This window comes from Hirsutella rhossiliensis (assembly GCF_020360975.1).
Source record: "Hirsutella rhossiliensis strain HR02 chromosome Unknown scaffold00003, whole genome shotgun sequence".
In the NCBI taxonomy this organism is placed as follows: domain Eukaryota; kingdom Fungi; phylum Ascomycota; class Sordariomycetes; order Hypocreales; family Ophiocordycipitaceae; genus Hirsutella; species Hirsutella rhossiliensis.
The window spans coordinates 1,982,217-2,007,747 of NW_025408669.1; the positions used below are offsets into that span (position 1 = coordinate 1,982,217).

The 25,531-nt window shown below is 57.8% G+C and overlaps 5 protein-coding genes across 5 annotated transcripts; 4 read left to right on the plus strand and 1 right to left on the minus strand.

Moving 5' to 3' along the window:
- Positions 1-298: 298 nt before the first annotated feature.
- Positions 299-4,793, plus strand: HRG_03139 (peptidase family m41 domain-containing protein; the record flags this gene model as incomplete). The annotated part of the gene is made up of 5 exons (XM_044861610.1): positions 299-420; positions 484-1,289; positions 2,006-2,133; positions 2,190-3,918; positions 3,988-4,793. The coding sequence occupies 5 exons, from the start codon at positions 299-301 to the stop codon at positions 4,791-4,793; spliced, it is 3,591 nt and encodes a 1,196-aa protein (XP_044722636.1).
- Positions 4,794-6,176: 1,383 nt separating this feature from the next.
- Positions 6,177-8,344, plus strand: HRG_03140 (HCO3- transporter family domain-containing protein; the record flags this gene model as incomplete). The annotated part of the gene is made up of 6 exons (XM_044861611.1): positions 6,177-6,409; positions 6,479-6,633; positions 6,688-6,709; positions 6,778-6,843; positions 6,894-7,381; positions 7,446-8,344. 6 exons carry the CDS (start codon positions 6,177-6,179, stop codon positions 8,342-8,344), a joined length of 1,863 nt encoding a protein of 620 aa, XP_044722637.1.
- Positions 8,345-8,908: 564 nt separating this feature from the next.
- Positions 8,909-12,563, minus strand: HRG_03141 (timeless protein; the record flags this gene model as incomplete). The annotated part of the gene is made up of 4 exons (XM_044861612.1): positions 8,909-9,084; positions 9,133-10,002; positions 10,056-12,426; positions 12,489-12,563. The coding sequence occupies 4 exons, from the start codon at positions 12,561-12,563 to the stop codon at positions 8,909-8,911; spliced, it is 3,492 nt and encodes a 1,163-aa protein (XP_044722638.1).
- A 306-nt stretch (positions 12,564-12,869) lies between these two features.
- HRG_03142 (3-hydroxyacyl-CoA dehydrogenase, NAD binding domain-containing protein) lies at positions 12,870-13,950 on the plus strand (the record flags this gene model as incomplete). The annotated part of the gene is made up of 3 exons (XM_044861613.1): positions 12,870-12,995; positions 13,063-13,162; positions 13,220-13,950. 3 exons carry the CDS (start codon positions 12,870-12,872, stop codon positions 13,948-13,950), a joined length of 957 nt encoding a protein of 318 aa, XP_044722639.1.
- A 7,231-nt stretch (positions 13,951-21,181) lies between these two features.
- Positions 21,182-22,219, plus strand: HRG_03143 (homeobox domain-containing protein; the record flags this gene model as incomplete). Its single annotated transcript, XM_044861614.1, has 5 exons — positions 21,182-21,225; positions 21,288-21,425; positions 21,481-21,770; positions 21,827-21,862; positions 21,924-22,219. The coding sequence occupies 5 exons, from the start codon at positions 21,182-21,184 to the stop codon at positions 22,217-22,219; spliced, it is 804 nt and encodes a 267-aa protein (XP_044722640.1).
- Positions 22,220-25,531: the final 3,312 nt, after the last annotated feature.

The window sequence follows — 25,531 nt, forward strand, 5'->3', positions numbered from 1 at the left end:
GAGCGCTGGCCTGGCGCTGGATAGTCGCAGCGCATCGATAGAAGTAGCAAGGAATAAGTGAATCGCGAAGCCAGATGCAGGACAGACGAACCGCGACGACGCCACTCTAAAGTCTGGCTCTGCCTGCCGGCATCGGCTAAGCCTCGGACAAGGTACATGCAAACGCATCAGTCGCCGACTCCGTTTTGTCCGCGGGCGCTGCCGGTACTCTCCTGCCCTGTAGCAATTCACGACTCTTTCTTTTTTCTTTTTCCGATGCAAATTCCATCGCCTCCGAGCATGCAGGTCTTCTAGTCCCATGCCACGACTCCCGCCATGGCTTTTCCGGCAGGCCAAGCATCAATCGCCTCATCTCGCGGCGCTTGTCCCCGCCTGCAGGGACCTCCAGTCAGCCCGAAACGAGCTCCGCTGGATCACAGAGTACGTCAATGACACGGTCCAGACACATCGGCAAAAACACTTGGCAAGGCTGTGCCGCGATAGAGGCCGAGGACTTCCCTTGCAATACATCCTCGGATCGCAGCCCTTTGGCCATCTGGACATCAAGTGCCGACCCGGCGTCCTCATCCCTCGGCCGGAGACTGAGGCCTACGCATGCCACCTTGTAGACTTGATCAGAACCAGGAGGCACCTGGACAAGAATCCGAATTCTGGTAGTCACGGGCTGAATATTATCGATTTTTGCACTGGCACTGGCTGCATCCCGCTGCTTTTGTTCTCGTCGCTTCACAACTCTTTCAGTGCGCTCAATGTGCTCGGAGTTGACATTGCACGTAAGGCCGTCAAGCTCGGACGAGGGAACATCGGCAGAAACAGGAAACTTGGCCACGTTGGGTGCCCGAGTCACGGAAAGAGCATTGCGATATCGAGAGGCGATATCTTTGACGACCAAGACATTCAGGCACTCGCCAGTTGTCGCTGGGATATCCTCGTGTCGAATCCGCCCTACGTCTCTCGGCGGGTGTGGGACAATGGACACGGACAGCTGGGCTACTCGGTTCGAAAATATGAGCCACGGCTGGCCCTTGTCCCGGGCAACCACCTTGCTGTACCCCCTGGGTGGGAGCGCGAGGATGTCTTTTACGCGAGACTGTTGGACGTTGCGGCGTTGCTGCAACCGGAAACTGTCCTGTTGGAACTCGGCGACGAAGCTCAAGCGCGGCGTGTCCTGTCCCGATTTCCCCAGCATCTGTTTGCCCAAGGCTCAATTGTCGAGCTCTGGCGGGATTATCCTGACCTGACGCCTGCTCACGGGGAGGACGCCCGGCTAGACGTGGCGACGGTGCCTGGTCAGTCGTGGAGTGTTCCTATCAAGGGAAGAGGGCAAATCAGATGCATCTACATACAGAAGGTTGCATGCCTCGACGTCCGCGGTGGGTAGCTGCTGTAGTGGCTGATACCCGGTTGATACAGTCGTGCCAAGCACGGATGTTCGACACATTCGCATGACGTCGGCGACTTCCAGTGCGAATCGCCATGGCTCTTAGCCCGTAAAGCTTTGTCTACTTTGCCAGCCTCTCGCTAGTATTCCGTCTCATGTCCCCACACGGGGTTGTCGGCACGAAAAATAAGAATGATGGCAATGTCCGAGAGAGGTTAATTGCAGAACTCCGCAGATTGGCAATAATGCCATGGGCATCCGAGGTGGCGAGCGGTGGAGATGCGGACTTCGGCTTACACGCACGCCTACCCTGCACCCGCCACTTGCCGAACCGGGCACGTGACTCGGACTAATTTCAAAGCTATCGGCTGAGGGCCACTCCGTAGAGGGTACTCCGTACGGGACCTGGCCTCTGCCCGCTGCCATCAGCAAAACTCTACGTAACCTGCACGATCAACGCTCGCCACGGCTGGATGCACCGTTTTTTCTCCGAAACCGATGCATCTCGAACCACCGAGGGGCCCTCTGTGCAGCTCATGAGATAGGGTCGCGCCCTCTCACCTTCTCCTCACCAAGTACGGTGGCTCCGCATCCAGCGACAGCTCCGACGGCGACCATGTCAAGACTTGTCCGGCAATCGAGCCAGCTCGCGCGGCTATTACGCCTGCCACCACAGCCAAGATTCTCCCGCGGCCTGCAAGTATCCATTGCGTCTCGATCGATCCTATCAAGAGGCTGCGCAACGCCGTACGGTATTCGAGCACGATATTACTCGTCGAAACCTCCGCAGCAAGACAAGGACCCGCAGCCGAATAATGACGAACAAAATGGGCAGAAAAATGACAATAATGAGTCCGAGGCTCAAGCCGAAGAGGGCCACAAGTCCGAACCGGGGAAAGAGCCCCCGCCCCCCCTGCCCGAGGGCTGGATCCGGCTGAACAAGGAAGAAATGGCTCAACTGGCGGCCTTTAAAGAATCGATGCCAAAGGCTCAGCAAGAAGTTCTGCAGCAGTGCTTGGCGGGACTCAAAGAGACTGGCGCGCCGGCAGAGCTACGAGACATACTTCAAAAGATGCGCAAGGGGCCCGGAAACTTGGGCATATTAGACAAGGGAAAGCTGATGCGATGTGCCTTTGTCATGGTGGAGAGGTTGGCGGAATGGGAGTCGGAGCAATCGGCAAAGAAGGAAATGGTCAACAAAAACGACGCCAAGGGACAAGAGAACAAGGGGGGCAAAGAGAACATGAGGGACGACGACGGCCAGGCCCGCGGCAAGCGATCGGACGACCCGGCGCAGAACGAACAAGACCCTGAGCAGCAAGAGCCGAAAAAGGAAAGGAGCGGCTGGGCGGAAGCTGCTCAGACCGCTGTCGTCCTCGCCGTCACTCTCTGGCTCGCCGAGACGCTGAGCAAGCCTTTCACCGAGAAGGAGATCACCTGGCAGGAGATGCGTCGGGCTTTCTTGGACAAAGGCTTGGTGCAGAAGCTCGTGGTCATCAACGGCTCGCAGGTCCGAGTGGAGCTGCATCCGGAGGCGGCCCAAACAACTTCTGAGTCGGGGGCCGCTGGCCGGAGGACATATGTCTTCTCCATTGGCTCCGTTGAGTCGTTTGAGAAGAAGTTGGAGGAGGCCCAAGATCAGCTCGGCATCCCTCCGTCGCAGAGGATCCCGGTGAGCTACGAGACGGGCGGTAGTACTTTCGGAAATCTCTTCCTGGCGTTTGGGCCGACGCTCCTGTTCATCGGCCTCATCTTGTGGACCCAAAAGTCCATGAGTGGGCGTGGTGGCGCTGGAGGCATGTTCAACTTTGGAAAGAGTAAGGCCAAGAAGTTCAACGCGGAGAGCGCAGTCAAGGTCAAGTTTGCGGATGTTGCCGGCCTCGAAGAAGCGAAGACGGAGATTATGGAGTTTGTCAGCTTCCTGAAGCAGCCCGAGAAGTTCGAGAAGCTCGGGGCCAAGATTCCTCGCGGCGCCATTCTTGCCGGGCCACCAGGTACTGGAAAGACGCTGCTGGCGAAGGCGACCGCCGGAGAGTCTGGGGTTCCCTTCTTCAGCGTCAGCGGCTCCGAGTTTGTGGAGATGTTTGTGGGTGTTGGCCCGTCCAGAGTCCGCGACTTGTTCGCCGAGGGCCGCAAGAACGCGCCGTGCATCATCTTCATTGATGAGATCGACGCTATCGGCAGAGCCAGGATGGACAGCGGCCGTGGTTTCGGCGGCAACGATGAACGAGAGGCGACTCTCAACCAGATCCTCACGGAGATGGACGGCTTCAACACTCGGGAACAGGTCGTGGTCCTGGCCGGCACCAACCGCGCCGACATTCTGGACAAGGCGCTCATGCGGCCGGGCCGTTTCGACCGGCACATCTACATCGACCGGCCCACGATGAACGGACGAAAGGAAATCTTCAAGGTCTACCTCAAGAAGATTGTCACCAAAGAGGATGAGGAGCATCTAGTGGGCCGACTTGCCACTCTGACGCCCGGGTTCTCTGGCGCCGACATTTCCAATGTCGTGAACGAGGCCGCCCTGATTGGTATGTACATGAGGCCCGTCCACTTGGCCAAGCAAGGGGAGAGCAGCAGCTAACGACTGAGACGAACAGCCGCGAGAGTCAATGCTGAAGACGTCAAGATGGAGCACTTTGAGCGGGCGATTGAGCGAGTGGTTGGCGGGCTGGAACGCAAGTCGTTGGTGCTGAAGCCAGAGGAGAAGAAGACGGTGGCGTATCACGAAGCTGGCCACGCCATCTGCGGCTGGTTCCTGCGGCACGCGGACCCGTTACTCAAGGTGTCCATTATCCCCCGCGGGCAGGGAGCCCTGGGCTACGCGCAGTACCTGCCGCAGGATGCCTATCTCATGAACACGAACCAGCTGATGGACCGCATGGCCATGACCATGGGCGGGCGCGTGTCGGAGGAGCTCCATTTCCCCACTGTCACGACGGGGGCCAGCGACGACTTCAAGAAGGTATCGCAGTTGGCGCGCAACATGGTGACGCAATGGGGCATGTCGGACAAGGTGGGGCCGGTGCACTTCGAGAACGACCCGAACCGGATGCACAAGCCCTTTGCGGAGGCGACGGCGCAGCAGATTGACCAGGAGGTGCACCGGATAGTCGAGGAGGCCTACCGGCGCTGCAAGGACCTGCTGACGGAGAAGAAGCACGAGGTGGGACTCATCGCGGAGGAGCTGCTGAAGAAGGAGGTGCTGGTGCGCGACGACATGGTGCGGGTCCTGGGCAAGCGGCCATTTGACGACAACGAGGAGTTCGAGAAGTACTTTGGAGGGGGCAAGGAGGAGAGCGCTCCGCCTCCGTTCCCGTCCGAGACGGACACGCCAAAGGGCCCGCCGGCACCAGCGCCTGCTTTCGAGCAGCTGCGCGACGCGAGGAGCCGGGAGCTTAGATGAGACGAGCCGGCGGGATTGCACGATTGGCCACACAAGGCCCAGAGCGGCGGCCGGGTCAGACCTGCCGGAAACTTGAGGGCGCCTGGAGATTGGTGCACAAGTTGTCCGTCGCCGACAGCGGCCTCGGGCACCAAGGCGACAGGGGCACGACTGCGTGGGCGTGGGCGTGTCGGTTGGCATGCTCCCCCTCAGTGTATCTCAACTCTACAGACACAGATGTGGCATGGTGCCCATCTGTTTCGGCATGACCGTTTTCCACGGGAGCAGCTCCGGAGAAGGGAAGGAGTCTTGGCCGTGTGTGTATTATGTACTTTAGAGAAGGCTAGAAGTATAGGTCAGTCATGGCCCAGCCCAGACCAACGAGGGCGCAGTGTCGCTGGGCCCGAGGGGTTTGCTCTAAAGAGATGATTGAATGGAGACTACGTGGAGATGCAACTCGAAGAGCGGATCGAAGAGGCGGAGAAGTCGATAAAGAGGCATGGCATCATCTACGCGAGGCAGACGCAATGATGCAGCGGGCCGTTACGTGCCGAGGACTGGGGCAAGGCCATCGGGCATGGTGTCGGGGTGAATGAGTAAAAGAGGACTCCCTCTCCGAGATAGGATGACGGCGTGGCTGTTTGGGGCAAGCATTGGGATGAAGTTTGCGCGGCAGCGTGATTGGCCGAGAAAGTTCCCAGGACTGGGAGGAGTGCCAGGGGTCGGAAGGTTTCTGGGTTCGATGCTCTCTAGTGGATGAATTGTCTGTACTGTAACTATATGCTGCTGGGAGGAACCGACGGAAAAGGAGTGGTGGAAAAGGCGCAAGAAGAGGATGACTTTGGAGGTACGAATACCTTGGCGTCATCCATCAATAGGCCGGTGCCAAAGATGGGTGTGCCGGTAGTCTGTTTCATTCCTGCCGACGGCCGTTGTTTATCGTCTCTCTGATGACTCTCGTGCACTGTATACAACACATACAAGATAAATCTTTTAGGTGGCGTGCTTGGCAGGCCAGCTCCCAGAGGCCACCGTCCTCGTGCGCCAATCAGGGACAAGACTTCGGCCCCCTGGTGCCTGGTGCGGGCGATGGGGATGCTGCGGCAGCAAGAGCCGTGACCGTCTTCATTTGCCGATTTGGGATCGCAGGAAGGCGCACCCTCCACCCCGACTGCCTCTCTTCTATTCTTATCAATCCGCCATTTCCCCCTCGCCTGCCACCGCTGTTGGGCCGTCTGCTTTGCTCACGTCGTGCCACGTCGCACATGATTCCCATGGCGAGAGAGACGGCCATGTTGACGACGGTTCATGTCGGCCCCTTATAGCATCTCCTCAACCTGCCTGCGTCCTTCTCTCTGGGCTCGCTTCTCCCACAGTCCAAACCTCGCCTTCTATCCGTCCACAATGCGCGCCAACCATGAGAGCGTCAACGGGCCCGTCCCGCCACTGTCCGACCACCCCCCGTCCCTGGCCGACAGACCCTCGGCCGCCCGTGGCAAGTGCGCGTGGTGGAAGGTTCACCTCTTCCGCGGCATGGTCAATGATGTCCGTCGGAGGGCCCCTTACTACGCCAGCGACTGGCTCGATGCCTGGGATTATCGCGTCGTGCCCGCCACCGTCTACATGTACTTTGCAAAGTACGCCTTAACCCCCCCCCCCCCCCCCATACGCTTCTTCAAGTCCACGTTGTCACTCCCTGACCTCAGCCGCAGCATTCTGCCTGCTCTTGCCTTTTCGCTCGACATGTTCCAAAAGACTGGATCAAACTACGGCGTCAACGAAGTCTTGTTGGCCTCGGTGCTGGGCTCGGTTGTCTTTTCGCTCTTTGCGGCTCAACCACTGGTCATTGTTGGCGTGACGGGTACGTCTCCCGCCCTCTCGACAATAGCTTCGTGCTGACGATATCGCTCAAAAGGTCCCATCACCGTCTTTAACTAGTATGTTTACGTAAAACACCCCCCTTTCGAGCGCGCTGACTGATGGCCCTCTACTTCCTTCTCCACAGTACCGTGTACGACATCATGAAGTCAAGCGGCGTCAACTACATTGGATTCATGGCCTGGATCGGCATGTGAGCAGTTCCCATGCCGGCAAACCGACCCGAGGCTTACTCCTATGCAGCTGGTCACTCATCCTTCACTGGATCCTCGCCGTCACAAACTCGTGCAACTGGCTTCGCTGGGTCACCCGCTTCCCTTGTGACATCTTCGGCTTTTACGTTGCCTTCATCTATCTCCAAAAGGGTATCCAGGTCCTCGAACGTCTCGGCAATGACAGTCCCTTTTACCTCTCCGTCATGGCTTCTTTGCTGGTCTTCATGGTGGCATACGTCTGTGGCCAGCTAGGGGACAGTAGTCTTTTCAAACATCCCATTCGAGTCTTCCTTAAAGACTACGGCACCCCGCTTACCCTCATCTTCTTCACCGGCTTCGTCCACTTTGGGCGCATGGACAGGGTGGAGCTGGAGAGGCTGCCCACAAGCATTGCCTTTATGCCAACGAGTGGTAGAAACTGGCTTGTCAGCTTCTGGGACCTGAGTGTGGGTGAAATATTCACCGCTCTGCCCTTTGCTGTCTTGCTCACCATTCTCTTCTGGTTCGACCACAACGGTACGATGGACCCCAGCTTGCTGCAGTGTCCAGCCAGTATCCGAAGCTGACTCAACCTACCCAGTGTCGTCTTTGATCGCCCAGGGAAGCGAGTTCCCGCTCCGGAAACCCGCTGGCTTCCACTGGGATCTTTTCCTCCTCGGCGTCACCACCGGTGTCGCGGGCATCCTGGGCTTACCCTTTCCCAACGGTCTCATCCCTCAAGCCCCCTTCCACACGGAATCTCTCTGCGTCACCAAGCCTGTCAAGGAACTCGACGAAAAGGGCGAGGACAAGGGCGATTACACGTTTGAGGCAACCCATGTCGTAGAACAGCGTGTCTCGAACCTGGCCCAAGGGCTCCTGACGCTAGGAACCATGACCGGGCCCCTTCTCGTCGTGATCCATCTTATCCCCCATGGTATCCTCGCAGGACTCTTCTTCGTTATGGGAATCCAGGCCCTCGAGGCCAACGGCATCACGGCCAAGCTCCTCTTCCTCAGCTGCGACAAGGGTCTGACGGCCGCAAACCACCCCCTCAGAGCTGTCAAGCGCCGCGCCGCGATCTGGTTCTTCATAGCCATCGAGCTCATCGGCTTCGGCGCCACCTTTGCTATTACCCAGACCGTCGCCGCCGTCGGCTTCCCTGTCTTCATTCTGGCACTGATCCCAATCCGTGCGCTGCTGCTTCCCATGGTCTTACGTCCCGAGGAGCTAGCTTTGCTGGACGCACCGACGGCCTCCGACTTCACCATGGAAGGAATTGGCGGCGCTTGGGGCGAAGACGCCGCCAACAGCAGCAATGACACGGCTGTTGCCAGCCGGTCGCCGTCCTGTCGGGAGTCGCCGGGGCGGCTTGATGGTGAGAATAGTGTCCTTGCAGGCTCGGCAAGTCCCCGAAAGGCACAGGAAGACCTGGCGGAGCTGGGACAGGCGCAGAGTGGCCAAAGCAGCGCCATGAGGAGGAGAGGGGAGCGCGGATAGGGAGTCGGCCCAGTCCGTCGCATGACTTTGACCATCCCTTGCTTGGCCTTGGAGAAACACATGACCCACCTGGCTGGGACGAGAGGTTGAATCCTTGTTTTCTTTTCTCATTGTTCGTGGGGAGACCGGAGCAGACACTGCTGCCTTTATTCTTGCATATGAAACGGACACGCTCGGCGTCGGCATCTCGGGGATTTTAGGGGTGAGGGACAGTAATACCAAAATGACGGGCCAGTGAGGCAATTTTGAGGCGGTTGAAAACATATACACACTGCTTTGGAGTGCAAAAGATGATGCGTCATCATATTAGTTGCTCAAGTTTTGGATAAAAGTGGCGGCGGACATCCATAGCACATAATTTCGAAGCGTTGCGCAGAGATACGCCCGAGATACTATATAAAACAGCCCCCGCTATGCATTTCCAGGTCGATATATGCCTCCCCCAATTGCCATGATGAGGAGAAATAAGTAACCAAAACTCATCATTTCCTGTGGCCCAAGTGGCCTGGCAACGCCGCCGCGCCCGGTAAAGTCACCAAATAGCGTGTGCCTTGTCCCAATCGTCTAGTCGTCTTCGTCGCTACTGTCCACCACGAACCCGCCCCGAACCCTCGGCCGCCTCGTGACCGCGACGGGGGCCTCTTGGATATCGTCGTCGTCGTCGTCGTCGCCGCCGCCTGATTGGGCGTCGGCTGCCACTGACGATAAGGCCTCCATGTCCACGTCGGCGTCTGCGCTGCCTGTAGGACTTGCCTCTTCCATAGGGGTAGCGCTCGACCTGCTCACACCCCTCCTCCTCCTCTTCCTTTGCCTTTTCCGCTTCTGCACCTCATCCTCGGCGTCGCTCGCCTCGGGGGGCGTGCCGTCCGTCTCGCTGCCCTCGGCCGGGCTCTCCTGGCTACTCAGCGCCAGCCGGGCACGGCGTGGAGCAGCGTCACCACCCTCATCATCCTCATCATCATCGTCGTCGTCATCATCATCGCTGAGCGCAAGCAGAGCATCCGACTTGCGCTTCCTCGGCGGCGCCGAGACGACGTCGATCTGCCCCACGGCCGACTCGGCGGCCTTCTTGGCGCGCTCGGCAATGGCACGCTCGCGCGCGAAAAAGGCCTCGTCTTCTTCCGAGTCGAAGTCGTCATCGCCCTCGCGGACGTATAGGGCCGACTTGATGCGCCGCGCCTTCTCGCGCTCGCGCTCGCGGCGTTTGCGCGCCTTGTCCTCAAGCACCGCGTCGTCAGGATCGTCTGTGCCGGATCTGCGTCGCCGGCGCTGCCGCGTCTTCTTGGGCTTCGCCGGCTCGTCGACTGCCCTTCGCGCCGTTGGTCCGCCGACGGGGAAGAGCAAGTCGTCGTCGAGCTCGCCGTCTTCGTCGCCGTCGTCAAAAGCCGCCTTCTTGCGCGGCACCATCTTGCGCTTGAGCTGTTTCTCGGCCACGGCACCATCCTCGAACGTCGGCGGGCTGAACTCGGCCTGGTTGATGTAATGCAGCGAGTCCTTCAGGTCGTCGGCAGAGACACCGTCTGGAATGATCCAACAGCTCTCGAGGGTCTCCTCGGAGGCTGGCCCGAGCCGCTCCAATCCGCATACGGTCATGAGGAGGCGCAGATAGGAGTTCTTGAACATGGCCGTGCGACGGGCGGGGTGGTCAGGGCGAACGTCTGGCTCGTGTGTTAGCATGCGACCCAAGACCTTTGGCAGAATCGAGACTCACAAAACATGGGGGGGTTCTTTGGTTCCCCATTGCCAGCCTGCTCTTCGCCCTCGATCGAGTCTTCGACCGAGGGCAATGCCTCCTGCGCCGCGGCCCAGGATCGCCGTTCATTCTCGGCCTCGGTCAAGACCCCCTTCACCCAGTTGATGTGGTCGCTCTCGACCCTGTCCAGCATGGCGCCAATCACAGTCGCCACCTGCCGGTCGCGCTCCTCCGTGTGCTTAAACTCCAGCTCGGCGCCCGGCTTGGCTTCCCGCTTGCTGGTGCTGGTCTGCCTTTCGTATCCAAACTCCAAGAAAAAGGCGGTCCCCTGGAGCTTGCTGAAGAGCATCTCGATAACCAGCTCCGGTCGCTCTTGGACCTTCTTGAAGCATTTGCGGAGAATCTGCTTAACGAGCTCTTCCCACTCCTTGAACATTTTGGAGGACTTGTCCAGCGGCTCGGGGCCCTTGATCATATTGTACAGCAGATGTACAATGTCCACGCGAAAGAGCATGACGCTCATCTCCTGCTTGAAGGCTAGGCGATAAAAATACCGATGCGCGCGTTTGAGTTGCGCGTCGCTTAGGTCTCTGTAGTGCTTGGTCCAAGTCGCAAAGGTGTCGACAACTCCTTGCGGGGTGAATTTGCTCGAGAACCGGTGGAAGTCAAACTTGCGCTCCTTGGAAGTCCGCGCTGCATCCTCTTCGTCGTCTGCCGAATTATCATTTTCCTCGCCGGCGTCCATCTCGCTGGCCTGGTCCGCAGACTTCTTCTTCCGTCTAGTACGTTTCCGCGAGCGGACTTGCATGTCGACATTTTGCTTCGAGTATGCCTCCAAAATGCGCAAGAAATGATGGACCAGTTCCGTAGCGGCGTCCAAGTAGTCGAATCCTTGATCCTTGTAGGTCCTAGCGATGTTTGCAATTGCATCATGTGTCGCCTCCTCGTAGAAGAGACGGCCCAGTACATTCTCTGCAATCTCCTCGTCGTCATCGTGACCGGACTCGGCCATTTCCTGCACTGTGAGCAAGATCTGCGTGAAGCACCGCATGACGGCAGCCAGCTCCTGCCAGTCCTTCATTTCGTAGGACTCGTGAAGCGCCCTGTTGAGCGTGATGAACATCTCTTGGTTTAGCACGCCGGCAACCAGGTTGAAGCTGCCGACCTCGTTGTTCCCTTGCTGGCCGCCCCCTTTCTTGACCTGTCGCCGCACACGCTCAGCCTCGAGGAACCAGGCTACCAAGCGAAAGAATTGCCGCCTGTGGTATTGCATGAGATGCGGTGCCTCCCGATCAATGGACTTGCGGATATGCTGAAACAAGGGATTGAACCCAGAGTCGAGGAATTCTTCGACGAATGACCGCAGCTGAGCGTTTGTCCGCGCGTTAAGCTTGACAGGCGGGCCCAGGTCTTGGGCGTCATTGTTCTGCTTTCTGCCTCGTCGAGGCGGCTTAAATGTCTTGTTGCTGTCCATCTTCTGATTGCGCGTCGCAGCATCAGCGAGGGCATCTTGCCCCGAAAGGGATGACATCTTCCCATCATTCCGCTTGACCCATACCATGGTGCCAAATCGATTGTGCCTGGTGGGACCTCTTCGATTGTACGCACTGAGCATCGAGGACTCTTTGCTCATCAGCGCAGAGAGCTGACTCGCTTTGGCCTTGTTCAGCTGTTGCTCATTCATGAAGAGATTGTCGACTTCCACTCGCTTCACAAGATGATGGATGATTTCCATGACGATGGTATCTTCTGTCCGAAACTCGTCGCCCATGTTGGAGGCGAGTGTGAGCAGGAAAAGAAATATGTCCTGATATGAGAAGGCATCGATGGTTGCGACTCTTGAGTTTTGTGACTCATCGTCCTCGTGAGCCATGTTGGGGGTATGAGAAATCAGCGCCACATTGCGGAGGAAGAACAAAACCAGCTTGATGATGCCTTGGTCTCGAGCAGTCCTGTCGCCAAGGGGAATCGCCATGGACGGCAGAGCGGCACGAACAGCCGTATGCAGGATGCGGGCACCATCGAAGTTGATGATGGCCTTTTTATATTGCAGCTGAGCCAGCTCGAGGACTGGCATGTGTCGATGGTGATTGACGGTCATTCGCTCTTTGTCTCGCTCCATGGGCCAAGTCAGCGGGACCATGACTTCGAAGCAAGCCAGGGCCATGCGTGACTTGAATTTGTTGTCCATGGCGCTCTCGGGCCATTGTGCAAGAATTGGAAGTATGTCGCCTTGGATAAGGTTGGCGTCGTGGATGCATCGGGCGACATCCATGCGATTCGTTTTCTCATCGTAGAATCGTATCCAGCGCTTGATGTCTCGGAGGACCTGGAGCGCATCGTCTCCTAGCTGATACTGGCCATCGTCGTCCGCGCTTATGCCGCCGAGCTGGCACAGTCCTTCAGCAAGCTATGGCGCAGCAATTGCAGGTGGGTGAGGTGAAGGCTTACTGCAGAGACGAGGCTGTTGATGTGCGCCCGAACTTCGGGATGGACAGTGTCCTCGGTGCCGTCCAGCAGCTCCATCTTAAGGCCTCGGTCGCGCGAGGACTGTGCGCCGGAGACTGAGCTGGTTTCTTCGGGCGGCAACGAGGGTGCTCAAATGCCCACACTCTGGAGGGCACGAGGTGTACGTTTACGCTTTACGCGCTCCGACGCGTCTCGACTCTACGCGACCCCCCGATAAGAAAGTGGGTATTCTTCGGCAGCTGATAGTGGACTGGCTGGCAAGCTAACCGGGGCCCACATGAGCCGAGGTTATCCGAACGGAGGACCTTCCATCCGCCGAGGCGAATTGCCAACCCTTCTTCCTTTACCTCAACCACCGCAAGAATGGCCAGCCCAATTCTCCGGATGCGAGCTCTCGGGGCTGCGCGTCATGTGCGCAGCTTCAGCTCGACCCCGCGACAGCATGCCGCAGATGTCAAAAGCCTCGGTGTCATTGGAGCCGGCCAGATGGTCCGTCACCCTGGAGCACCATAAGCAAGCAAAGGGATAAACTGACGGCGATTTACCATTGGCATAGGGCCTCGGGATCGCCTTGGTCGCGGCCCAAAAGGCTCAGGTTCCCGTCACGCTCGTCGACATGTCTGATAAGGCGCTGGGCAAGGGCCTCGCGTTTGCCGGTATATGATCAGTCGCTTGAGACACGTCGTCAGGTCCACGACTGACGCGACGTGCAGACAAGCTGCTGGCAAAGGATGTTGCCAAGTCCAGAATCACGCAGGAGCAGGCCGATCAGGCGCGATCCCGGCTGACTACTAGCACCAAGATCGAGGACCTGTCTGCCGTCGACTTCGTCATCGAGGCGGTGCCCGAAATTCCCAAGCTGAAATTCGACATCTTTGGCAACCTTGCCAAGATCTGCCCCAAGCACGCAATCCTCGCGACCAACACTTCTTCCATCTCCATCACCCGCATTGCTGCCGCGACCACTTCGGACCCCACCGACACCTCGGCCTCTTCTCGCGTTGTCTCGACGCACTTTATGAATCCTGTGCCCGTGCAAAAGGGAGTCGAGATCATCAGCGGCCTCCAGACGAGCAAGGAGACTCTCGACACGGCTGTTGAATTTTGCAAGAAGCTGGGCAAGGTACCATCGGTGTCTGCTGACTCTCCCGGATTCCTGGCCAATCGGATCCTAATGCCTTATATCAACGAGGCTGTCATCTGCCTCGAGACGGGAGTTGGGGACCGCGATTCCATCGACGCCATTATGAAGAACGGAACGAACGTGCCCATGGGCCCGCTTCAGCTTGCAGACTTTATCGGCCTCGATACCTGCTTGGCCATTATGAAGGTGCTGCACCAGGAGACTGGCGACTCCAAGTATAGGCCCAGCGTTTTGCTTGGGAAGATGGTGGATGCCGGGTGGATGGGAAAGAAGAGCGGAAAGGGCTTCTATGACTACTAGTTGGTCCTGCCGAGCCATCATCGCTGCGAGACGACAGGATAGAGTGCAATAGACAACCTCGTCTCATGTTTACGGATGAATCACACGACGCCCTTTCGCGGAACTCTTGGTCGAGCAATCTCCCAGGGGGGCGACGACGAGCGCTTGGTCGGGACCATGGCAAGCGTGACTGGCGACCGGTCGACGTTTGGCCTGAATCAAACCTAAAGCAGACGCGTGAAAGCAATCCACACTGCCGCTGCAGCGAGCCTATCGAAGCCTGTACTTCGTCGCGCAAGCATCGGCCACAGGAGCGTAAGAGGCGGCATGGCCATGTAGTCGCGGCAGACATTACGAGCAACGGCCAACCTTTTCAGCCTAAAGGAAGCCTTGGTATATGAACCAAAGCCAAAGGGGCCGAAGGCTTCCATGACAGGGAAGCCCGGCCGCGGAGGCAGAGGAGCGCACATCCGCCGCAGGTCCCCGAGAGGTAGGTAGAGGTGAGTATCCGTACATGCTGTCAGCATAAACGGTACCTGCCTAGTTAAGGTCCGAGGAGCAACCTTAATTTGGCTCTGCTTGGTGGCGCCTGCGCGAGACCCTCATTGGGCGCTGGCCTACGCCAAGCTCAAGGCACTTGTGCAGAGCACCTGGCACTGTCGTACCGAGACTTGGCACAGGCAGGTCCTCTTTCCACTCTCCCTCTACTCCCTACTAACGGGTCGGTGAAGCCGGTTCGGTAACTCAGCAGGCCAGTACGTACCTATCTGCACTTTGTACTTGGCGACAAGCAATGTCGGCGGCTCTGCTCCGTCCTCTCGCCTCCACTCTACCAGACGACGCATTTTTCCACGGCCAGGTCAGGCGCCCACGACCACTTCTTCGTGGTCCGCGTACGCACGAATTCGTACGGGTACGGCACGTCCAAGAGCCTCGGACCCCGTGGGCATTGCTCGCCAAGGACCATGGAAGACGACGTTGCTTGGCGCCGCGGCTGTTGAGCGGCAGAAACCTGGTGATCGGACCCCAGGCACCTGTCCCCCGAGACTCCTGAAATATTCGCCTCTGGCGATTGGCCCAGGCCACCACTCGTTTACGGCAGCCAACCCGGACTACCAAGCTTCGTGGAACTAGCGAACGAGGCAGGTCAGCGACGACTCTGGACGTGCCACGGTGCCACCGCATGGGATAGCCGTTGGTGCTTCATCTGAGACTCAAGCTCAAGAGTGGCGCGCTAGCAAGCCCACAAATTTCCGTGGGAACGTGGTTCTAAGAAGTGGACGTCGTCTCTTATATCAAAAAGGGGTGTGTGCGTGTGTGTGTGTGTGGGAACGAGCCACATCCCGGCGCCATCTCGACATCAGCTGGCCTGCTTCTCCCTACTGCATGTACTGTACAGTACATACAGTACCTGAACGAAGGCTGCGCGGTCTGTCCCTTCAACATCCCCGCACCTGTGCCCTTGCTAATCAAACGCTGGTGTTGCTGAGGGCCTTTTGGCGATGACGTTCACAGGATCCTCGCTTACATCACACCACACTGTACGTACGCAAATGCCCGCTTCCAACACCACGAGTTCCATCGTCTTCTGCCGGAGCATCACAATACCAGATCCGGGCATGCGCCGAGGGTCCCAGAGACAAAGACGATTCGACAGACGTCGAGTTTCGTCATGGCGCCGCAAGCCATGACAACGCAATCGCCTTCAGAACTTACGAAGCGGCATCCACAACCGCTCCGCTCCGCTGCCGTCCAGTCTCGATGCTCCTTACATGCAGAACGGCGTAGACCCATGCAGTCGGAATGCACCCGCCTTTCCTCGCCAGCCTACCCCCAGCGGCCGGGGCGTTGTCGAAACATGGTGGCGTCGTCGGGCGCATCGAGGGAGGAATGGCTTGCGACCTGTCCTGCAAAACATCCATATGCGTACCCAAGTACACGTTGGATAGAACGCTGGACGGAGGCGCAGTTGGTAAAAGTCCCATCTATCCGCACACACAAACCTCCGACCAGGTAGGTCCATACGGCGCACTGCAAAACGCCGTCTCGCTCCACTAAAACCAAACTTCAGTCGCTGAAGCATGCAACACACAATGTGTTCGCAGTGCGCACTCAAGGGCTTGCTCGGTAGCGTCCTGTTTTATTGAAAAGCTGCATTCTCTGGGTTGAAAAGGGGGGGGTAATCACGGACCGACATCACACTACTGCACGATACACGACGCCGGACCGCGGGGCTCGGGGGCCTCACACGATCTAGCGAGAAACCTACAAGTCTTGTGGCCGCCCGAGGAAGGCCAGTACTTCTCCGGGAGCATTCCATGCTTCTTCTTTCCCCCGAGGCGCCTGCCTAGTCCTCATGCGACTTATTCGGTCGACCCTGGGCGGCGATGAAACTGCCTCGTTTATCCATGTCAGCGGTCCCTTGCACGGTCAGTGACTTTCTCAATTGTAGGAAGACCGGCCTGCCGTCTTCTTGTCGGTCACTGGACGTCATCGCCAGATTCTCCAACATCGCCAAGGCAAGCAAGTACTGTACGCGGCCCGTCAGGTGCCATCACGCATACGTATCAAAGCAGAACCGATTCCATGTGGATAAGCGTCGCCTTGCCGCCGTCTATACGGGGTTGACGAGCACCTGGTCCCTGGCTGCGCTTCTCCAACTCTTTCATGTTCGCCGGGTCAGCAGCCCTGGGCCCCTGACGACGGCATGGCCCGGCCGAGCTCGGCCCAGCCCCACAGGGTTGCAGTGTCTCACACCATCTATCTCTGCAACGAAGCCGTGGTTCGTTTCCCATGGCCCCATCCCTTCGACGGGCAGCCAGCCCAGTTCTTGACCCGTCAGCCCTCGGCTCAAGGATGTTTTGCGGTACCACGGGGCCGCCTTCCTTGACGGCTTCAACGATGGCGTCCAACGGGCAGACACAACAAAGCATCCGAGTCTGTAGGTGCGGCCGTACGCGCGTTGCTAGTGACAAAAATATGTCGGCTACGGGCTGTACAGTATGCGTCTGTGGATACGGACTGCACATGGCTGGCTAACAAGGCGAGGCAGCTGGGTCAACAGATGGCCTTGCGAATCGAAGACTCCGCCCAGATGCTTCCATGTGTCCATGTACACAACTCCCAAGGTGACTTGCATGGCAGGCTCAACGTCTCTGCCGTACCATGACATTTTGGACCGAATCACTTGCATATTGCATCTGGCACCACATATTTCTACGATGCAACAGAAAGGCCGCCGTATCTCTCTGCATGCATACACTTGAGCATCCAGCCCTTCCTTCTCTCCCGCTCTCCCTTGCCGCATGCCGTTGCAGCGTCGAGGGCGCAAGCGGGAGTGGTCTGGTGCGCAGCCGCCGGCCGGAAGAAGCAGACACAAGCAGAAGCAGATGGCGCGGCTGCATAGATTACATGGCACAGAGCGAGAGAGCATGCAGTAAGCACAACATCCGCTGCAGGCCGCGGGACGTAATGGGGGGATACAGTTGTAGACTTTGCATGGATTGTGTGACGAGTAGTCGAGAGGAGCCGTCTGTTGTCTGGAGCGAGTCGCAAAGGAGCGGCTGCTCGGGCGATGCAAACCGTTGGTCGGAGAACTGCACAGGACAAGCCGTGTCTATGCCGGGATTGATACTCGTACTTGAGTAATTCGTCGTCGGCTGGCTCTCGCTACCTCGGCTGGCTCCCGACAATGGATGGTGCTCTACGTGGCTTGCATTGCAGCCGGCCGATGACACAGCCTTTGAGTACATACTGTACTTGCGTCTCCTCTTCCCACCTTGACTTGCCTGCCCAGCATAGGCATAGCATGAGACGAGGTTGATGGCCGTGGATGGTGACACAGCCGTCGGCATATTTATCCATTGTTGTACGGAGTAGCGTGCATCCACACGCTTTCCTATCTTTTATGCCCCTCTTGTCCCGGAGACGGGACGGGGAGAGGGGGCGCGATGTGTCCATGACCATTCACCTGGAGCAATAAGTTGCTTGTCGGCCAAAGGATTGACGCCTGATGGGCCCTGTGTGCCATGCTTGTGTTGACTCCCCCTCCTTCCAGGGCGACATGCACCTTCGTCCAAGTTGCACGCCTCGCCCCCCCCCCCTTCGGCTTCCGCGTAGCTTCTCCTATTGGTCGCTTGCAGGGGACTTGTCAGATGAGAAGAAGGGCCATGCGTTTCAACCGGCCAGTTTGGACAGCCTGGAAATGAGGCGCCAATGAGCAGCTCAGATTGTGCGCTTCCGAGCCGAGGTGGTGTTTGGTTGTGGAGACTGGAGCCGACTGACAAGTGCAGTACAGCCGGTGAGCGGACTCGCATGTCCGGCGAGAAGCCAGGGATGGAAGCTCCATGGCCGCGTGGCTGCACCAGGACTTTAAAGCCGTCGGTCATGGGGCTTGCGCTGAGGGGGAAGAGGTTGCCTAGAGAGAGGAGACTCAGGAGAGCGGCTCTGGGAGAGGAGAGAGGCCCAGTCAGGAACGGATAGGCCAAAAGGCGCCAGGTGCTTCCTCATCAATCAATGAACCATGCATCCAGAATACGTCATCTGGGATCTGGATGCCCTGAGGAGTAATTACAGAAAGGAGAAGAAAGGTGCCGGGCCGCGAGGGGGGGGAGGGGGGAGTGAGGGAGCAAAGGCGGTACTCTGCGATGGCAGCAGCGGAAGCCACACATGGTCCTGTCTGTCCATTGCCCCTTTGCCTATTTTGTATGGCATCTTGCTTCCAATCTGGCTTCCCGTGATCCTTATGTTGCAACGATGAATTGATTGCTTTCGTAGATGGGCGCCTGAGGAGTAGGAGATTAGATAGCCGAGGTTGGTGAGTCTATACATAATACAACGACACGTTGTTCACTGGTTCAGCAACGGAAGTCAGTCAAAGGGGGCAAGCGCTTGCCTGGGGAAATAGACTTTTGCGGTCCCTGGCCTCTTGCTCCTGCACTTGCCATGCGCCTGCCCGAAGTAAGGCAGGTAGGCGAGCGATATTGCAGCAGAAAAAAGAAAGGCCTTTGAGCAGAGTCTCGGGTCTCTGCATCAGCCTCTCCGGTGCGCTGGGCGAGCAACCGAAAAAAAAGGGGGCCGGCGAGCCCTTTCGCAAGCCAGTCGCCCAGTCGCCCAGTCGCCCACTGCTTTGATAGTCGTGGTGCCGGTCTTCCTGCTGGTCTTGCCCAGGGTGACGGGACGAAAGCCCTCTGCCACGTCGCCCTTGGATTTGCGACCGTCTTCCGTTCAGGCTTCCGGCATCGAGACAATGTCTGCAAACCACTGTCGGAGCAGACCCCAGTCGTCCTCGGCAGTCCCTTCCCCCTCTGGCTCGACGGACGGCCCAGCCCGGGTGGGAGGCGGACGAACTGGGACGCATGTACATGCCCTTGACGCCGACCTGCCCACTCACGGACGACGCTCAGAAGATACAGGCCATTGTGCCGCGACGCTCAAGAGGGTGGTCCGGCCGTTTGGTGAATCTAGAAGCCTTCAAACAGCTCTCGGCCGCCCTCCTTCTGGCCTCAGGTACCACTAATCCCTCCCCCCCCCCTCCCAACACTCTCCAGTCTCCCGTCCATGTCGGCGGCTTGCTTGCAGGGGTGGCGTCGTTGCTGCTGCCGGGCCCTGACGCGAATCTCTCTGCTACCCGCTCCTGATACAGCTACAGCCCGCCGGTTACAGGCCCCAGCTTTAGCCGCCGTCGCTCTCCTCCCTCCTCCTCCTCCTCCTCCTCCTCCTCCGCCGCCGCCGCCTCCTTTCCATCCTGCCTACCTGGGCTAAAGGCAGTGCTGCTTGTACAGTATAGGTACAAGGCAGATTCGGCTCACAAGGTATCGGATTCCGTGCCCAGATTTTGGGCTCGGGAATCTGTATCTCGAAACCTATTCGACGTCTCTTGCACGGGCTTCCCGGCTTTCAACGCGCCTACATGTGCCTGATCGCTGTCCTTCTACAGCTCGCCCCCAAGAAGAATCAACAACGACATCATTTCTGAGAGACGGTCTGCCTGCCTCGCTACGTCGTTTTCCATCCTACCCAAGGGGATGCTGAAGTTTGTGCAATTAACTTGCCTTCTCTCACCCCATGCCACTGCCGTATGCTGAGGTCCTCGTCGAGCTGCCAGAGCCTGTATAGATAGTCTGCATACGAGGCAGGCTGTGTGTCAAGTATCTCTCTTCTACTTCCATTTCCCCTTCATCTCCATCCATATTGCCCCGGGAGCTCGTCTATCGGACCTCGAGCACACAGCAACCAAACCCATCCACGCACACAAGTCTCGAAGCAAAGTCGACCCCATGCTGTATCCAAGCATCGGCTAGCAGCCCTTGGGATTCCTCAAGAGGTACGCGGAGACAGACCTTGCCATTCGGACTTGCAACCACGCCTTTGATTCTTGTGCCCAGAACACAAAGGGAACCACAGAAATAGGGAGACAAGACCGCGACTCCGACTCTGACGCAAGCCGGCTTCTACTAGCCGTCCAGCCACGTATCGGCGTCGACTAGAAGGGGTAACTGCCTCCCCCCCTTCAACGCCTTTACCCCGGGAGAAGCATCTGCGCCCAGAAAATTCCTTGCGCTGGCTTTTGCTGCCCGCCAAGCACAACACGTCGACGCCGGTTACTTGTCGGAACAGGCCATCCCCAATGCTCATCACCCGAATCTGTTCCCCCGAGTATAGCCCTTGGCAGCTTCACAAGTACAACCCATCGCCTCATCGGCCAGACGCTCCACGTATGTCAGACAGATACGACCTTCCGATTCCGCTTCAGCCAGACTGGCAGGGTCAGTATCCATGCCTCCCCCAGCACGAGAGTGACAGCAGCTTGCCCAAGCCGTATGTGGACACTAGACAGGACTCCGACGAGCCTCGGCCGTCGCAATCGATGGCCGACGTCCAGATGCCCCGGGGCGTCCGCGTCAAGAAAGAGCAAACATCTCCAGTACGACTGCGATGCTCTGGCAATGCTCTCGGCCCAGGTAACGCGAGGCGCCTGCCCCCAGGAAAAGAGCAGTCGACAAGTTCTGACAAGGTGGATGGTCTTGGTCGTGCCGATGCATACAGCGGGCCCGGCTGTTTTTCCAGGACGTCTGGACCGAATCACTTGCACACGGTGTTATCAATCAACACCGAGGGCGCTTCAGAGCAGAGCAAAGGTCGGCATGAAGAGGACGGAACAGACGCCGCGGGTGAAGAGGGTGAGATTGAGGGAGACGACGACGACGAGGCGCCCGCAGGAGAGGGAGACGCTGCTTCTCGGCCGCAAACCATGGAGGAACGGCTGGCGGCTCGTCGCAAGATGAAAAGATTCAGGTATTCCGCCGCCGCCGACGCGAGCATGGCAAGACGCCGTCGCTGACGACTGGCTCTCTCAGGCTCACGCACCAACAAACGAGGTTCTTGATGAGCGAGTTTGCGAAGCAACCCCATCCCGATGCCGCCCACAGGGAGCGGCTATCGCGGGAGATTCCGGGGCTGAGTCCTCGACAGGTCCAAGTTTGGTTCCAGAATCGGTATGTGCTCTGGCTCAAGGTGGTACGACTTGGATGACGTACTAATTCGGTACAGGCGAGCCAAGATTAAGAGGCTGACCGCCGACGACCGTGATCGCGTGGTCCGGATGAGGGCTGTGCCGGATGGCTTCGACAATGTGCAGGCACTGCACTCGCCGTACGGGGCTGTCCATGGCCTCGCGATTTCAGCGTCGCCCGGGGATGCCGTGAGCGCGCCCTACGGGGGCCAGATGCTGAGGCCCTTGATGGTAGATGTTCGACGCCAAGAAGAAGCTTACGTGACTTCCAGCGCCCTCACGCCGTCGTTTGGGGGCATCGAGCTGGGGCAGTCTGGGGGCATGAGCGGTTCAGATATCATGTCTCCTCTCTCATCCGTCTCGAGCAACAAGTTTGGCGCCGAGAGCCATTTGTCTACGTCGAGAACGCCCAGCGCAAGCGTGTGTCATCAAGGCAGCCTGGAAGGTGTCGGGCAAATCGGGAAACCAGGACTGCGTCAAGGGCAGCCCCCGCACATGAGGGAGTCGGTTGGCAGGTCCACTCCTGATTCTCTGCAGTCGCCACTGCGTGGGAGCATGTCGTGGAAATCAGACTCGTTTGATTATTCCCACTATCAGGAGGCCGGCGCCGCCTCCTCAGCCACGGACCGGCATCCGTCGGCATATCAGGCCGGTCATATGGGGCCAGCTCCGGGCAGTGGCATGGGAGGTTTCGAACCTCCCTATCCTGGTGAGCCGGCCCGGGTCCGACACGAGCGGCGGCACGGCGGAAACGGTCTGATGGGGGCCAAGGGCTAACTAGCCCATGACTACAGGCAGTTACTCGAGCCTACCGGCGTCCCAAGTCCGTCCACGCGCACGGGCTTCCTCGGCTTCGTTTCCGTTGAGCATCGACTTGCGGATCAGGGACACATTCCGACCCTCTGGTGCCGGCGGCACAAACCCATCTCCATATTCCTGCGGATTGGCGGCTGCGCCATCTACCAAGCCAGACGACGCCTCGATGTATTCGGCGCTGCATTCTCCGACACCGCTGTCTGCGTCTACAAGTCTCCCACCTTCGCGAGCGTTCAACGGTCGAGCGAGCGCGCATGAAGGCCAAAGTACGCAGCTGGGCTCCCCGATGGCGGCTCCGCATGATTTTGGCAGAGCATTCCACGTCACCTTGGGGAGCCAGCAGTCACATGGTGCGATGAAGGATTATTTTGGAAGTTGACTCATATGATGGGGTTCAGTTGATGGTTTTAGTGAACCCAGTGAATGCTGTACGTTGTCATGGCAATTCATCGTGGGCTCCCGTTGGTTTCCTCTCCGTTTTTCCCCCTAACCGTACTTTTCCCCAAGCATCATGGTCTGGATGGACCGTGGCGATGATTTATGTAAGTCCCTGGACCGTTGCTGTGCTTCGGCTGGTACAGGATGAGCTTTTTGAACGGCGAACCGGTATCTCGACTGGGTGTTCACTATGTTCCGACGCTGCTCTTGGCCACCTGCCCTCTGCCCAGTCAAGGCCCACTCAGAAAGCGGACTTTCCTTTCGGATCCTGCAACTCGTTACGTGGGGTTTCAACCGGAGTTGGGAAATCTTGTTATTGTCGGCTGGGAGGAGGGGGGCACAGGCACAGCGTCCTCAACTGGGTCGGGAGTGGGGGATGATGGATGGAGGGAATTGCAAAGCTATCAGGCTTGGGAAGAGCGGCGAGTGCAGTCAGCAACGGAGTCAACAACGGCAAATAATCATGGAGCTCGGCGAGGAGATGCATCCTGGCACCCCTCCGCTACTTTGTGATTTGGACGGGATCGTATATGCATGAGATGTTCGAAGGACTGTAGGTAGTTGGTTCTACCTACAGATTTCCCCAAGTGTTCGCGTCTTCTAGAGCTGTGATAAAACTGCGCTGTCCGAGAACAAGGGGAATGGAAGCCGGGGGACTCGACGAGGTATAAAAAACAAGCCACACACTCACACATATACACCACACTTGCAGGTTGGTCGTATTTGCTTCGTTCACTCCGTGGTTTGTACACGAGGTGGCAGAAGGATGCATTGCGTAACCCTGCAACCCCAAGGACTGGTGTTGCTCTCCGGGGCGGCGGCCAGGGTCGCCAGAGCCCGCCATGCCCAAAATTCCGAGACATGCAGAACAATGACAGTCAATGCAAGGCGATGTATAAGTAATTACACGAAGTATTCATACGGTCGTGAATAAAAGGTGCTCGGGCCATGGGCAGGGCTTTCCAAGGTGGAGGGCACATGCGGGCAAGAGGCGCCTGATGTGTGTGTGTGTGTGTGTGTGTATGTGTCTCGTGTGGTTTGGCTGATGGTGCACACGCTTGCACCCGCTGGGCTCGGTTGGCAGGATACTCCTTTTCCGTTCCTTGAGCGCAGCCTTTGTCGGAAAGTGGCGGTTGCGAACATATCGGGACGGTTGTGACTGTTGTCTCGGCCTTCTGTGAGGGTGGAAAAGGGTCAACTACACATGGAATTAAGGGACGGTCTTGCACGCACGACATATGGAAACGGCAAGTCGCGTTTGTTGGTCAGAGAAATTCTATTCGTATTCATCGATAGAGTACATACAGCACTGGCGAGCTGTAGCGAGGCAACTGAGTGCGTTGGCCAGTCATGACGACCGCCATTTACAAGTGATGCTGCTGTCAAGTAGATGTATGCGCACTGTGCCAGTGACCTGCTTTGACTGCGCGAGTAACACAGGTAGAACAGAGTTGGACAGGCTTTACGCTCCCCGGGTCTGGGCGCGGTAAGGCGTCGTCTTGCCTGTGACTCAGCGTAAGTTCACAAGCTCAGCTATGTCGGATACAGGCAGAACAAAGTTGGACAGCCCCTAGGCTCCCAAACCTGGCTGCGGCAAGGCGTCGCGCGGTCGTGTCAGATACAGGCAAAAAGTTGGATAGCCTCTGGGTTCCCCGGCGTGGTTGCGGTAAGGCGTCGACTCGCATGTGACTCAGCGTAGGTCTCGAACAAGCTCGAGCACCTTTGATCAGTTGTGTCTGATACAGACAGAAAGTTGGAATAGAATGCAGAATGGCTCGTGGTGCGGTAAGACGACGCGGCGATTTACCTGTGAATCAATCAGCGTAAGTTCCCAGCAAGCTCGAGCACCTTGAGCAGCAGTGTGTCCGTGAAGCGTTCAGAGGATGCCTGTTTCCTCCCGCAACCAAGTGGTTGGCAGCGCGTAGCAAAAATGGCCACGGCCATCGACGCATCCAGGGTTAGTAGGGTTACCAGAGATTTAGGTTGTCATCATGCATGTAAGAGGACATGAGACGAAGTCTTCCATCTTGCCATGACGTACCTTGAAGAGTCTGCCCGACCAAGACAGCAGCTTCGTGCAAGCAAATGACGAGCGACTGCGCGGGATCCATGGGTAAGTCACGCGCTGTTGTTGTTGGACAGATACACGCGAGTATGGAGGGACAGAAAAAAATGTCACTTGCGTCAGGTCATCACCGCATCATGGTAGCCGCGCGAGGGGCCCTCGTGATGATGGTTTTAGGCAAGGTTGGTGAAGGGTTGTTCTCGACCGCACGCCCTAGGCCGCCAGCAGCATCGAATGTTAGCTGGCGATTGATTTTTTGGGGGTCGTGATGGTCTTGTTGTTTTGATATGAAACGAGGAGGAAAAAAAAACCAGCGGGAGAAAATTGCTCGCAGGCAGGATGGCTAGCCGGGTGGTGAGACTGGGTCAGGTGACTCTGGTACGGCTTCTGCAGCCCCGCCCTGCCCTTGGATGGTTGCATGTAACTAGGTACCCTCTACTCTGCGCGCACGGAGTACAAAGAGGTACGAATGGCAATTGCTCCCTTGGGCCACCATCTAAGAGAGTCAGACTGTGAGTTTGCGCTGTGGCGCGGTTATGCTCTCGTTGCCTGTTGCGAAAAGTCTGATGCGATGACTCGACTTGTTGCCTGAGGCAGAAACCACCGGTTTCTGCAGCGGGAGAACAACTATATATAACCCTTCACCCCGGCCAAGGGAAGGCCAGAAGGAGCTTCATACCGTGCCATCTATACAGTGCTGCTTCACACACACACACACACACACAGTACACACACAGTCCATACACACAGTATACACACATACAGTACCT